A 15,780-nucleotide genomic window follows, 5' to 3' on the forward strand; every position below is an offset into this window, starting at 1 on the left:
TTTTAAAGCCACTTTTCATGATCTACCTATTGTGTAGTATAGTCTTCAGGTATGTGGGGAACATAGTTTTCAGGGAGAGTAACCCGGTGTAAAATTGTGTTATTAGAGAGGGATGTGTCAGTACCTTTGTGGCTAGAGTCTTTGTTGAACAGAGGAGACCTTGGGCCAGTTTTCACCCGGCAACCTATTTTACACCAGCCAAGTGTCTTGTGGCACCTCTAGTTTCAGTTTATATTTTAGTGGCACCTTAATGGCTAAAAACTTTTATTATGGCCCAGGCTTTTGTCTACTATAACATATTTCCACTTCAATTCACAGACAACCATTGACCTCCCCACCCACTCACTCAAGGATATATACACTAATCAGTAAGATCAGAGTGTTTTGAAATGGAAAATGCATAAACAATTATAATTACCTTAATAGTGGCGATTTCCAAACCAGTAGTTGGGTTCAAGGACAGAAGCCCTTGCAATGAATGAACTGATTGACACATGAAACAGGGAAACAAGATCCTTTAACCCTATTCTAGGGGTAGGAAATATGTGCTGGCTGAGCTTCTTCATATATCTTTGTTCAGCTGTTTCACGCTGGAATCTGTCCTTGAAATTATTCTGCACACAGGAAGTCAGAGTTGAGAGCAAATCCACGCAACATCAGTTCCTCCATTTAAATAAGTGTTCCAATATTGTGATAGAAATAGACTGGAATTGCTTTATCTGTCCAAATGCATATCTGCCAGATTCCAAATTTCCTCTGGAATTTCCTTCCTAAATTTAGTAAAATTAGCTGTTTGTCTGGAAGTAGCCTCTAACTGGCTGCACATAGCTATTTTATGGTCACAACCCCAAATTCCAGGGTTACACCCCTTTATTCATTTATTATTTTATTTATACAATAATTCAAACGTTGACATCCTCCTCATAGGTGAGTGTGGGGGGGGATGTGTTGCTTACAAATTATCTCTGTTGCTCAGCAGTCCAATATTGCAACCTTAACAGTTGGTACACAAGTCCACTGTTAATTTCCTCCATTGTCCTCCCCAAAATTGATAATTCCTTTGCTTAATAGCTGAGCAGACAGGAACTGCACAGAGGCAGGAAACTTTCCAGACACAAGGACTCCTTTGTCTTGATGCTGCAAAAGAACAAAGCAAAACCTGTTGCTCAACTGCATCTGCATGGACAAATTATTCACACTACATGTAATTTAATGAAATTGTTTCACAAACTATATAGATAGCCAGAGATCGGGGTGGTGGTGGAGGGGGAGGAAGTGGGGTGTTTTGGGCAAAATCACAGAGGAAAAAGCTCTCAATGGCTACTATGCACAATGGTCCTGTGGAATCTCCAGCACTCACTATAACATTCTTCAGTCAAAATCCTATTGTGTAATGTAAGCAAAGTCTTAAATTTCTGTGCAGTTCTCATGGGTAAATAGTAACCATGCACATTGGTTTGGTTCATGTGTACATATCCTTGGGAATTGTGGCAGGGGCTCTTCATGTACCAGAAATTACTACTAAGCATATGTCAAACAACAGGATTTTGGCTTATGAATACCAGTCAAGGACTGGGCAACTAGAAAGAAGAAAGCTATTATCATCCCATTCTGTTTCTGGACATTTGATGGAACACTGTGGGAAATGGGATGAGCAGGCCTCCTGCATTACAGTCTTTAAAATTTTACGTCCAGAGATAATTCCTGCAGCAAGAGCAATGGAAGGGAGGAACAGGGACCCCATCTTTCCCAGAATGACTGTTCCGTCCCCTCTTACAGCACCTTATCCCCAAGTCCATCCTTCCTCCATCTTGTCTGTTCTTGGCCATACCAAAACATGGTAGATATCTTGAACTTTGGGTTTATTGGAAACGGGACTGGTTCTACTACATTGAGAATGAGAAGGGCTTTTGTTTTGCCATGACAGAGGTCTAGAAGCCTCTTCAGATACAATGGAAGTTGGGAATGCTCCAAACAGAACGCAAAAGACTGAATAACCATATTGAGGCAGCTAATCTTTGTAGTGGTTTCTAATCAGCACAGAGCTTTAATTCCCTTCATGCAAAACTAGGTCTTTATGGGTGTGACTAGATAGGCATCTTTCCTACAGTTTGATCCTAGTTGGGAATGGGCTAGTTCACATCTTTTTCCAATGACTATATGATATATATGCCATTGTGAACCAGATCAATAACCATCCACAACTTTTGGGGTTTCTGTCGGGGGTTCCTGGTTTGTTTGTTTTTTGTATGGGGAGGATCCTTGGTAATCTGTGCTGCTGTTGGATCTTCCATCCTCTGCCCTCAACCCTCTCCACACCCCCTTGGTAACACACTAGGCATGCCCCACAGGAATAGAGTGGGGCATCAGAGGGCAGATCTCCTGACACTAGCATTGGTAGCTGCTCCTTTCAAACACTCAAATCATGAACATGGCTGCCTCTGGATGATGATCAAAGAAAAGCTCTGCTTTTCTACAGCAAGGGTGGTTTAGAGTTCTGGGACTACAGCTCTCATCAGATCTAGCACAGCCAATGATGAAGGGTGATGGGAGTTGTAATCTAGCAACACCTGGAGGGCAACACATGACTGGCGGATAGAACATCCAGCCCAGGAGCAAAGAATTAATACCACCCACTCACGGGAAAGATTTGATTAACCCCTATGGCAGAGTTACTGCAAAGCAGAACGCTAAAGATAATTCCGTATTCTAGGTGAACAATTCAAACCCGTAGTGATATTTTCCAGAGGGGTAGCATTGTTGGCATGTTGTAAAACAATAATTTTATTTATTTTAAATATTTTTAGTCCACTTTTCTCCTCAAAAAGGACCCAAGGCAGCTTACAACAAATAAAAAACAGTATTTAAGCTAACAATAGTGAGTATACAATACTAAAAGGATCAAATGAATACAGTAGTAAAAAACATAAGCAACACCAAAACACATTCAATATGGAAAGGTACAACAATTCATTTAAAAACCTTGCTCTGCAGCCAGTCACTCAGCGGATGTCTGCCTGAAGAGAAAGCAAAGGACAGGAAAGAAGGGGCTAGCCTAGCTTGGTGCAAGGGCAGAGGGAGAATCCTTAAGGCACCACAGGGCTTTGCTTTGTTTGATCACCCTTGGCTAGTACCCCATGGTCGTACCATTCTCTAACCTAACAGAATCTTGCACCATGTATAAAGTCACTTACTACCTAATGTAGCATCTACAACCTCACAGAGGAAGGCTTGAAGACAGTAACAGGACAGCTGCTGGTGGGACAGAGCAGATTGTCTCCACTATCACCTCATTACCTCTGGAACACCCTTTTGAAGGAGTGACCCAGGGTGGTGTAATATTCAAACCGGAAACTTATAATAAAATGAATGACATGAAAATTTGCCTGATACTTGAGTAAATGTGATAATACTGCATTGCAACATCTCCTATGACTGGGTATCAGGACCCCACCCTGTGTGTTAACAGCTTAAAATACCCATGGTTTATCTGGGCTCTCCTTTCCCCTTAAATCCTAACAGAGGCTCTCAGTGCCCTTCTACTGCAACCAGGTGTGCCTTTTCCCCTTTGACTGACACAAGAGCTGTGGGAGATATAAAAGGTCATGGATAGCACAAGGCTGGCTATTCCTCCTCCCTGCCTCAGTAAGTGGGTGCTCAAGGTTTGGTGAGTATCTATATTTTTAGGCTAGTCCTTGATGTTTTTCAGATCATGAAGTTTATTTTCCTTCTCTAGTGTGCATCTTTGGTTGGTGTGTCCTTTTCATTTTGTTACTCATAGTTTTTTTGGTCTCATTCCATGTACTGTTTAGGTATATTCTGTTTCAAGGAGATTTGTAATAAGGTTTGCATGAGTATCTTTGCTGAAATAAGAGTTTAGCAGATGTGCTTCTTAGCAGCACCCTGAGCTTTAACAGACTCTCCTGAAAATTCCAAACATCTGTGCTCATGAATGTGGGCTACGAACTACCAGGGGCCAGTGTCTTCTCCCTCATGGTTCTACAAGATTCAAATCTTCTTCCCTTGAGCAGAACAACTGCTCAAAATCCTCCCCACCTCTATGTGGATATCTGAGGCTGCCCCAGCTCCTTAAAAACTTCTAAGCTAAATTTGCTGCACCTTTCCTCTTCTGGCAAGGAATCTTCCTTCTGTTTGTATGCATAATCCATTACTGTTGCCCTCTTCTGAGGGTGAATTAGATTTGATGTGAATTGCCTAGACACCACTATGGCAGTGGTTCCCAACCTTGGGTTCTCAGATATTTCTTGGACTGCAACTTCCAGAAATTTTAGCCTGAGAAGCTAGTGGTGCAGGTTTCTGGGAGTTACAGTTCATGAATGTCTGGGCACCTACAGCTGGAAATAGCTGAGCTGTGGTAAACATTACATGGGTGTGTCTACACATCTAACTCTAAGAGGCTAGGTTACCTTTCTTAAGTACCCTTTTCCCTAGGTTCCTCATATTTTGAAGGCTACTTTTTTAATGACTCCTACATCCTAGATGTCCAGGCTACAATGCCTGTGAAGAAGAATATATTTGCCTTTCTAGAATTTCTTCATCCTTAAATGACGTTGCAAAGTGATCTGGTCCAGGAATGAAGCTAAGTCTCAGCCCAGGTGCAACCCAATTAATTCTAGTGGCAACCAAATCAACTCCAGTGGCTTATTCGGTATATTAACTGAGACCCAAGCTTAGAGAAGCATACAGAAATACATACCCGATTTTAAAAGGAAAATACATATAAACAAATCAGCTAACTAAACTTACAAGGATGCTAGGAATAAATTGCTAATATAATTTTGGTGGGTATGTTTATTCTGAGGCATTTCTATATTGAGAAATAGAAAGAAAATATCTCTTTGAACCAAAACATCACCTCGGGGAAATGAATAAGGAAGGAGTCTGAGCAGCTGCCCCAGAAAAAATTCAAGCCGACAAATTCATTAGCTTTGAAAGTCATAGATGATTGCATGAGAAACAGGACAGGGTCCCTGTACCTTTTAAAAACTATATGGAAGAGGGAATGTCAGCAGCAGGTGTAGCAAGTTATGCAAACTTACACCCCTTATCATTCCTTCTTCCACACAATTATTAAAGACACTGGAGCCCTCTCGTTCCTTCATGCAGTCTCTCTGCATGAGATATCCATAGGATTACTGTAATATGGGGGCAAAGACTTGTGTGATGAACATGATGGGAGGGGAATGTCACTAGTCCCATGTCCCTTCTTATACATTTCTGCCACTCTCCTCATGCAAAGGTCAACTTCTGAGGAGACGAGCTTTTTCTCTGTAAGGATGCTCTTCACATGATGTAGAACAGTGGTTCTTAACCTTGGGTTAATCAGGTGTTTTTGAACTGCAACTCCCAGAAACCCCAGCCAGCACAGCTGGTGGTGAAGGCTTCTGGGAGTTGCAGTCCAAAAACACCTGAGTAACCCAAGGTTAATAACCTCTGATGTAGAACACTGATCTCATAGTGTTTGGGATCATGTGAAGAGTCTCCATGAAAAGAGGAGGCCTTTCTCATTACTCTGATTGTATAGTATGCTGGTAACATGCTCCCCACTTCCTATGTTTAGTATGTTCAACTATTTTGCCACATGCACAGGGCTGTTTGGAAAGCGTAACAATAACAAATGAAGGTGTGGGTCTGGCATTTTGCAAAGGGGGACTGGGAAAGGTAAGATTTGTTACATCCTGTATAGAAATGGAAGCCTGGGAACTGTGGGGACCATTGTTTCATTTATTTCATTCTAGAGACTCTGTATAGCACATGTAGGGAGAACAGGCATATAACAGCAAAAATATGTCTGCAGGAAAACAGCTGTAACCCTATACTGTTCATCCAATTTATGTATTACTCTTCCAAACTGGCCCTAAGAGAGCACTAGCGGGTCCATCTCAGCATCTCTCTGAGAATGTCCAGGTTCACATTTAGAACGCATCAGAAGAACAGTTTTCTTGGGAAAAGATACAGTTAATTTAAAAACTACTGTGGTCTACAGAGCCATACGGGTGGGTGGTATATAGGCATCAGTTCCTTCTGATCTGTTAAAGGCTAGACTGAACCTGGAACCTTTAAAAAAATCCATGTAAAGCAGGTGCTTTAATCACAGAACTCTGGCTCATGAGCAACACACCCTCAGTGAACCATCTCCAAAGATGGGGCATGCCAATGTCTCTGTTTTCGTGCTACTCCAGTTTCCTCATAGACCCTATGCAAAGTGTGATACTGAGAGCAATGAGGCCTTCTTTTGGAATCCCAGTTTTACAGACCTTGAGTTGGTTTGGCTTGCCAATCTTGTTGGGTTTCCAAATCTTTGAAGTCTTTGTATGAGGTAAGGGACAAACTTGCTTGATGCTGCTCTTCTTCTCCACCTTGCAGGTGGCTGGCTGAGAGACCCATAGAAGCTTTTAGAATGGTAAGTGCACAGTGGTTTCTTTCTGAGGGGACACATTGGTGGAGGCAACTCAGGCACTGCTTGTAACTATGTGGCCAAATAGCCCTTTTTGTTTAACTTGGGAAGCAGCCTCGGAAAGAGTGACTGCAGACGGATGTTTCTGTGGTGAGAGGAAGAGTGCTCAGCCTTTGCTGCTTCCCCACATTGCATGATCCTCTCAGTCTTTTGAAATGTGAGCTTATTTGGAGTAGGGGAATAGTAAGGGTCTGTATAGGAGGGGAACCTCATCAGCGTTTATCTGTCCTCGGTGTTCCTTTAAATTTAGGAACAGGTCGGTGGACTGAAGTATGCATTTTCTTGTGTGTAACATGTAGTTTGCCCCTGAGTGTTCGAGGCTTTTGGGTACAGTTATGCCAGTAGGCTGGCTTTGGGTCAAGAAGAGAATACCTTGGACTGTGGGTGGGCTCACCATGAACCTGATGACCTACCCTTCGTCACAATTATGCTTTGTTTCCTCTTGTCCCAGCCACAATCTCCTGCTGTACACACAGTTGCAGTAATTAATATCTGTGTTCAGAAGGTTGTGAAACTTTTGACTCCAGCAGGGAGAAAGGGGTAGCAATGTTAAGTTGGCAAAACAACAACAACAAAGTGTTGTGGCACTTTAATGACTGGCCATTTCTGTTTGATAAATGCTTAGCTCATCTCTTCTCTCATTTCAGTTCATCTCCCCAAAATTTTACAGAGGGCTGGGCCAGCTTGAAGCCTACATTGGTGTGGAGGAAGGAGTGGCCTTCAAAATGGACAACCACCAATTCTGGGACACAATGACTGCTGGCTATCAATGGACCATAATGGGTGTATCTGTAAAGAGAGACTCAAGCAAGTTTTGGGTAGTCCCTTTACCTTCAAGAAAAGTGATGCTGAGAAACAGGCGTGGTATGAACCTGGCTCCAGTGGAGATAAGAACAGACCCCAGAACCTTTCCTGTTGTACCAGTCCCATATTCAGAAGATCCGAATCTAAAGTTTAGGGTCTACTACCAAGGTAATAAGGTGGCTTTCCAGGCCCATAATGGTCTTTTCCTGGGCCGAGTATGTAAAGATTTTTGTAGACGGATCAACGCATTGGAAGCATCCATGTTCTTCCCAGATGACACCTGTTTTTTCCAGCCTGTGATTGGGGACGTCCTTCTTCCTACCTTTAAAATACTGAATGTGATTCCGAGGGGAATTTCTCAGTTGGACTACTCCTCCCATCTCATTGAGACGCGTGTTTTTATCAACAGGGGAGAGGAACCCGTAGAACACACTTTCAACATGACTTATAGTGCCCGTAGTATTGACAAAGTTTTCTGGAACAATTTGTGGGGGCTTGGTTTGCCTTCGTTATGTGCTTTCAAAGTTGACAGTGCAAGTCCATCTGTGATGTACAATGTGAACAATGACCACATTGTCCCTCTTGTGAGGACAATTTCTGAAGAGGTCCCAGAACAAGTGATGGTACCCCCAAAATCTGAAGTCAAAGCCTGCCTTTATGCTGACAGGCAACGTTATGCTGCTCTGCCTTTCATAGCCACCATCCAAAAAGTGAAACCTGATGGCACCATAGAGATTTTCAGGGAAGCTGGGGCCTGGAAGGGGCTTGCCTATCGTAACCTCAGAGTGGAGCACAGTGTTGTAAAGCTTTGAGCTGTAGATGGCTATGTGATGCTCATGGAACTAATGGCCTTGTAAGGGGGACTGTGTGCCAGATCATAAACAGCCTACCCCCGAGGTTGTGGGGTTTCTCCATAATCTCTGTCTGTTCCTTGTAGGACTGTAATGCTTCGGAGACCAGTTTCTTCCCGACCAGGGCAGGTGAAGGCTTTGCCCTGGGGCATCGTAGCAGTTCTTTTTAAAAAATTGCAGGTGCCTGAAAAAAAAGACAATGATGGCTACCTTTTTATAGCAAGAGGGCGAGAAGCCTCACCTTGCAGCACTGTGTAGAGAACATAAATAAAATTGTAATGCCTTGTTTTAAAAAAAAACACTTGACTTTGTGTCTGGACTCTGAAGATATGGGAACAGCTGGGTCACTGTTTTAGGTTTAGAGGAAGAAATTGTGGGGTGAGTGAGGGTGGCTTGCCTTTTAACTGTCATTCTGACTAAGTATCTTTTACTCTCTATATTCCATGTCAATACAGTATTATGAGCACCAATAGTTACTCTTCTTGTGCTCTTATCCATCCTTAAGCCTGCTTCAGAAAAACTGAGGAGGAGGGGGGAAATGGACAAAATACTGTAACACTTTAAAGTCTAACAAATCTGTTTCAGTGTGAGTGTGCATGGATCAAAACCTCCTTCAGACACAATGTGACTTTAATCCATGAAGGCCCACATTAAGATGAATTTGTTCATCTTTAAAGTACCACAGTATTTTGTCCTCTGCTCCCCCTCCCACTTATTTCCCCCCTTTAATCTCGTCAACATGTTGAGACAGACTAACACAGCTAATTCTTTGGTAGTCTCCATATGTTTGTCTTGGTATGTCCCTTTTATTTACTTATTTATTTGAAATATTTTTACCCTGCCTTTCTCCTTAAAAAGGACCCAAGGCAGCTTACTTCTTTAAAAGAGATAAAGACAACACATTATTCAAATACTGTATTTAAAAAGAAGTAAATATACATTATATTAAAAGTGTTAAATAAAAGTATTGGTAAAATAAATTAAAACAAATAAAAATACTAATCATTCTGATTTTAAAACCCCATTTAGATGGTCAATTAAGGGAAAGCCTGCCTGAAGGACAGCAAAGCCTGGCCTTCCACTGAAAGGGGTTCCAGAGTTTGGGAGCAGCCACAGAGAAGGCCCTTCCTCTCCTGTGTCCCCACCAGGCATGCCTGTGAGGGTGGCGGGGCCAAGAGAAAGGTCTCACTGGATAATAACACTCAAGCAGGCTCATAGAGTGACACAGACTTTCAGATAGCTTTGGACGCAAGCTGTTTACGGCTTTATAAGATAAAGACAGCACTTTGAATTGTGCCCAGAAATGACAGGGGGCTATGTCATTTCTGTAAACAGCTGTAATTAACAATCTGGCTGCAGCATTTTGGACCCGCTGAACTTTCTGGGCCCTTTCCAAAGGCAGCCCCACATAGAGAATGTAACGAAGGCCTGTGTCGTCATAGAATCATAGAACAGTGAAGTTGGGAGGGGCCTATAAGGCCATCAAGTCCATGGTGAGATCAGACCTCTCCAAGAACAGGTGGAGCTGGCACACTAGTTTCAACTGTGCAAAGGTGCTCCTGGCCACCACTGAAGCCTGGGCATTTAGGCTCAGAAATGAAACCAGGAGCACCTCCAAGCTGTACACCTGACCCAAGCAATACCAGCTGCAACCCTATTACTGTTGGCTCACCTGGAGCTCCTCTGTCTTGTCTGGATTAACTTCCAGTTTGTTTACTTTTATCCAGTACATTACTGACACTGAACGCTGATCTAGAAGTGAAACAACCTGTATTTAGAACTGCTTTATCAGTTGTACAGTATGTCATATTAAATAGGTTTCACACCTCCGTAAATATGCCTAGGAAGTTGATAAAGCTATCCTTATTGGGAAGTAGAGACTGGGAAATACACTTTTGGGATTAAAACTCACCGAATAAATTTTCAAACTCTGCAATGAATCTCATTCCTTGCTAAAGTACAGCTCTTAGCAGTGAAACAAAACATCATGCAATGACTGTTCAGGTTTAGGAAGTGTCACTCTGGGTTACAACTTTTAAAATATTTTCAGACTGTAGATATGTGAATCAGTGGATACTGATCCCATGGATACGGGGGGTCATACAATATATAGTCAACAGAATGACCAGTCCTATAATTTCATGCCATTTTCAACACTCTAATACCTGCAGTGCCACTGTACTGCTTGCTCTATATCTGGATTCAAATCAAGATGAACTAAGTCAGAATCATATTTGGTCCCACTCAGAATCAGAGAGGAGAGAGCTTGCGCATAACTAACAAGAAGCTGCTCCATTTTTAGTTGTTAGTAGGGCTCTATGCCTCTTTATGGCACGCGCCAATCTACATTTATAACAGAACGTAAAGGAAAACTAACAAGCTCTTCCAAGCCAGTGTAGTTGCACCCAGCAGATTATGCACTGGGGTAAAAAGTTAGAAACAGTATACCAGAATTCACTTCCCAAGTTTTGAAAGGTTTTTTTTTACAACAAATACTATCAGAGCATGGAGAGTTACTTTCACAACAAACAATGACATGCTGAATCTGTGTATAATGGAACTATGATTGGATGCTGCTCAGAAAACCAGAGCATCATCCTGCCAGTACTCAATTATGGATGGCTTCAGCATGCTATTATACATATGCACTCCTCTTCCATGTAACTTTCTAAACACTGTTTAACTTACCAGCTAATCTTTATAAACTTGTCTGTAAGAATGGATGACTCCCACCAGCTGTTCAGTAAGCCATACCGCACTGTTTTGCATGAACCCAGCTGCCCAGGTTTAGAGATCTTACTCCGCACTATCAGAACATAAATGCTGCAAGACTGAATGCCAGCTCACTAATGACATTAAGTCTGAAAACAGGACTTGTGCCTTGCAGAAGCCCCAAGCTAACCAGCATTCTGCACCCTTTAGGTGTGCTCCATTATTATGGGTCTGTTTAAGATGCTTCCTTTTAGGAATTTTTGTTGGTGATTTAGAGGACTACTTTTGTTCTGCCAATGTTGGAATCATGGTAAGCTGTTAAGGACACATCCCCCTCTTGAGTGTGTTCTCAGTTACTAAAGCAACAGGGCTCACATCCTGCAAATCAGAAATAGAAAATTCTGGTACAAAGCTTCTCACTTCTCTAGCGCCATTGCATTCAACTGTGCCACGACAGCAGCAGAATAAGGTGACAGAATGGAGGGTATCACTTTTGAATCGAGGTGGTAATTCTGGAATATCTGCCCACAGTTAAATGTCCTGCAAGAAGGGAACAGGAACACTGACAAATCTGGTCAAGGCTAGTCTGATCCTTTTTGCTTCTGCACCAGCTTGAAAGAATGGAGCCTTTCCTCTGGTACAAGAATTTGGTTCTCAGTCGGTTGTGCAAAGAACACAAGGAACTGGAAGAGCACATCAGGGCCAAGCATTTGCTCAAACTGATAGCAGAGCTGTTGTTCAGTTTTCTGGATCAGCAGCTGAACAAATAAGACCTGTATGGCCAATGGTAAGGAATTATGAAAGTTGATGCCCAATGCATCTGGAAGGCCAAAGACAGACAACTAATGGTTTAGAACAGGGCATACAAAGTGTAGGCTTTGTTAGTGAAGGCTTCCTTATGGGCACTTACTGTGGTAGGTCATGCCGACAGATTTTAATTAATAATTACATCTTATCAAGTTGCTTCGAACCTATAGCAGCCATTTCCAAGGTTCTTTAAGCATACTGTACAGTAGTTATATGTGATTCCCCTTTCTTTGTTTTGGGAGTGCTGCAGGACTTTGCAACCTGCTCAGGAGGCAAAGTGGGGTATCAGAATCCCCACCCACAGCCAGATACCTAACTCACTGAGCTATCCAACCAGCATATTGACAGATTATACCCCAGAGTACTACAATATAAGAGGGTCTCAACATAGGAGCACAGCTGTGAATGGGACAAGAATATCTTGGCTTACTCATTTATGAGTTCTTCTAAGCAATCCTGAATGGGTATTAACATACCCATAATCAGACCAGAAACTTTTAATGAAGAGAATACGATGAGAGTGTGCTTGGTTTTTCAGTAAATGTGATGGTATTGCACTGCAAATCTCCAGTCACTGGGTCTTAAGACACGCCATACATTAAATGTACCCACTGAGGTATAGTGAGTAGAGTGACAGACTACGATACAGGAGACTGGGTTTGAATCCCTGCTCAGCCATGGGAACTTGGGAGGGGGTGGAACTGATAAAACCATTCCTTAAGTATCTCAATGATGGTGAAAGCCGTATTTAGGGTCACTACAAATCAGTTCCAACTTGATGGCTCATAACATAACGCGACTGTGGTCATCTGCCTTTAAAATACCCTCCATCCATCTGGGTTCTCCTTTCTGCTTACATCCCATCAAAAGCAGTGAACTGACTTCAACTGCAACCAGCTGGGCTTATTTGCATTTGATTGACGCACAAGAGGCTTTAAAGGACCTGGAAGGGTTAATGGCAAGGATTCTTCCCCCCCCCCCTTTTCAGCAAGCGAGTGCTGTGGTGTAGGGCAACTCTTGGGAGTGAATGGTTTTATTGTGAGTGGGTTTCTCAAGGTAGGCAGTTTCACATCCTATGAAAAAAATTGCTTTGCTTTGGGGTTTTGTTCTTCTTCTGCTCTCTTGTTCTCTTAAGGGTTTGTCTGTGCTGCTTTGTTTTTATTCCCACCTTATCCTCTGAATGCACTTAGATCCAATCCTATATTTCACACACGATGTTGAGCATTTTGGTTCAGAAAAGTTCCTTCCATGGGACTGGCTCCGAAGACGGGTGCTTAAGATTGACGCTTCTGAAAATGTCAACCTTATCTGCTTGTGGTCTTGGAACTAGATCTGTCTTTATATTTTTGTTGGCAGAGTTTTTCTTACTGTCCAAAATGCAACTGATTCTCCTTTTTAGTCAACACACAGTCACATCAGGATGTTCTCCTCCACCAATGATGGGCATGAAAATGGAAGCTCTACCATAGTTTCTTAGCTGACTTTCCCCCACCTTTCCTCTATTTCTTCTTCATACCAGTCTACATGAGATTGCTTGTTGTTCACAGAAACTGACCAGAGACACAAAGGCCTGCTATTTATTGTTGTTTTGAAAGTAGAAGGCTACCATAGAACCCTGCTGGCCATCTCAGCTTTCAAGTATCCTGCTTTAACCTTATTGGAGTGCCATTTACTTATAAAGGTTCACAAAGAGTTGACTGTGAAAGGCAGCCAACCTGTAGCCATTACAATGATAAATATTCTGCGGAGGCCATTTGAAACCCGTGGGGCCATCTTAGACAGAGCCATGATTGTTTACTTCATGCATGGGCAATGTCTGAGAAGTACAGGGGAAATAAAATGAGGTCCAAAAATGGCCAATAAAAATAATCCAACAGTAGTCCTTTGCTGAACACTTCTAGTTTTTTAGGAGCAGAGCATGGAGAAGTCTTTTGAATTGTGGTGCTGGAGGAGACTGTTGAGAGTCCCCTGGACTGCAAAGAGAACAAACCTATCCATTTTGAAGGAATACTTTGGCCATCTCATGAGAAGAGAAGACTCCCTGGAAAAGACCCTGATGTTGGGAAAGTGTTAGGGCAAGAGGAAAAGGGGATGACAGAGGATGAGATGGTTGGACGGTGTCATCGAAGCTACCAATATGAATTTGACCCAACTCCGGGAGGCAGTGGAAGACAGGAGGGCCTGGCGTGCTCTGGTCCATGGGGTCACGAAGAGTCGGACACAACTTAATGACTAACAACAACAAAAATTGAGAAGTCTTGGGGAACCCACCACTCAACCCATGCCAGCATAGAAGCAGAAAATTCTCCTGCTTCTGGAGGAGTTTGTGGCCCAAATAGAACATTATGGGCATAAAGAAAAGAAAGCAGAGGGAGGTGGCTGATGAAGACCAGAGTGGAATTTGCAATCTCTTCTTGTGGATGCGACTCCAAGGGTGTAGAATGATAGTCTTTCTGAATACCTTTAACAGTAGCTTAAATATGTGGCCATCTACAAGCAAAACATGTGCTCCGTCCAGAGCAGTGGTTCCCAACCTTGAGTCCCCAGGTATTCTTGGACGATAACTTCCAGATGCTCTTGGGCGACAACTAGAACAGCCAGTGGTGAAGGCTTCTGAGAGTTGCAGTGCAGGAATGTCTGGGGACCCAAGGTTGGGAGACACTTCTCTAGAGCCATGATTCATGAGTTAAGCACTGTCAGTGAAATGCCTCAAGAAGAGGGACATGCAGACTTCAGTTTCTTTCTGCTGTGCCTCTTCTCTCTAGTGCTCCATGTGAAGTGGAGGCTGAAGCAACTAGCCTTCCTTTTGGTGTTCCAACAAATGCAGCTCACCCCAGCTATTTGGAACCTCCAACTTGGTTCTCCATTTCCAGTGAGTTTCAGTTTTTGAAAAATGCATCAGAGGCACTTAACAACCTTTTCCTCCTCCAGCTTGCAGGTGGTTGGCTGAGAGGTGCACAGAAACTTTCAAAATGATAAGTGCAAAACTGCTGGGTTCTGACAGGGAGGTGGAGAAACTAGATCAGTGGATGTGAAGCATGCACTGCTTTTGTGTCACTGAATGGTCCTTTTTGGGGGGGAGTTGGGAAATTGCCTCTAGAAACAGTGATTGAAAACAGGCATTTCAATGATGATGCAAAAAGTGCTTAACCACACCCCAGCCTACCAATTCTCCATATCCCACTACCATGCTATAAAAATGCAGGGAATCCAGAGTAACTACTCATGCATTAGTGTGATGTATGGGTTGGTCCTGGGTGTTAGAAGCTTCTGGGTGCAAATGTGCCACTTGAACATCAGTGGGTGGGAAAAAGAAGTCTTTGGATTGTAGCTTGGATCATCGTGAAGTTGATGACCATGCAGATCATAACAGTGTCATATTTCCTTTAATGGTGGACCATACACTTATTTGATACCCAATTAGTTTTAGAAATCAGAGCTTTATTTTCTATCCTTAGCAGCCTGGATTATTTGAGTGGTGGAACATTCAATTCCAGGATGCTTGCACTGAGGTATTAAGACTGCTGCCCCAGGCATGCCCATTTGCATGTAAGGCAGTTAAAAATAAATAAGCAGGTGTAGGATCATGGGATGTTCCTTCAATCCAACTGAAGGGTTGGGTGCTCACACTAAGGGATATGTGCAAAATATTTCATTTCCAGAATCCAAGTGCTTATGCCATATAGGGCACAAGGGCTAGGTATCGTAATGTTAAACTAATGTACTCTAGAAATGGAATTTTTGGAATTAAAGATTTTTTTATTCCATAATTTGATCTGGTGGCTCTAACTGAATTGTGAGAGTAGAAGTCATTTAATTCTGAAAATCCCACTCCTAATGTATTTTTCCATTTTGCTGAGATGGGGTTCTGTTGTGATGGACATTGGGAACGTCTGGTTCTACATTACCCCGAGCTCTTTGTAGAAAATGTGGTATATAATTTTGATAGTGATCTAGGAACTGGGGGCAGTGACGGGGGAGGTCCTGGTAAGGGAGACTGTGAGTGTGACCAAGCATGAGTTCAAATTACTATCCTGAAGTAAACTTCAATCGAATTCTTTTTTCAGTTCATGACATTTTTAAAAGGTCTGGGCCAGCGGGAAGCCTACATAGATGTTGAGGAAGAGG

The 15,780-nt window shown here is 42.7% G+C and overlaps 1 protein-coding gene across 1 annotated transcript; it reads left to right on the forward strand.

The window, feature by feature from the left end:
• The first annotated feature begins 3,590 nt into the window (after positions 1-3,590).
• LOC110081181 (uncharacterized) lies at positions 3,591-8,432 on the forward strand. The gene is made up of 3 exons (XM_020797684.3): positions 3,591-3,667; positions 6,388-6,424; positions 7,126-8,432. Exons 1-3 carry the CDS (start codon positions 3,606-3,608, stop codon positions 8,092-8,094), a joined length of 1,068 nt encoding a protein of 355 aa, XP_020653343.3. The 5' UTR covers positions 3,591-3,605; the 3' UTR covers positions 8,095-8,432.
• Positions 8,433-15,780: the final 7,348 nt, after the last annotated feature.

This window comes from Pogona vitticeps, chromosome 2 (assembly GCF_051106095.1).
Source record: "Pogona vitticeps strain Pit_001003342236 chromosome 2, PviZW2.1, whole genome shotgun sequence".
In the NCBI taxonomy this organism is placed as follows: Eukaryota; Metazoa; Chordata; class Lepidosauria; order Squamata; family Agamidae; genus Pogona; species Pogona vitticeps.

Coding starts and splice junctions, on each gene's coding strand:
- LOC110081181 (XM_020797684.3), top strand. CDS start 3,606: ATGGATAGCACAAGGCTGGCTATTCCTCCTCCCTGCCTCAGTAAGTGG. Junction 3,668..6,387: donor AAGTGGGTGCTCAAGGTTTG/GTGAGTATCTAT, acceptor TCCACCTTGCAG/GTGGCTGGCTGAGAGACCCA. Junction 6,425..7,125: donor CCATAGAAGCTTTTAGAATG/GTAAGTGCACAG, acceptor CTCTCATTTCAG/TTCATCTCCCCAAAATTTTA.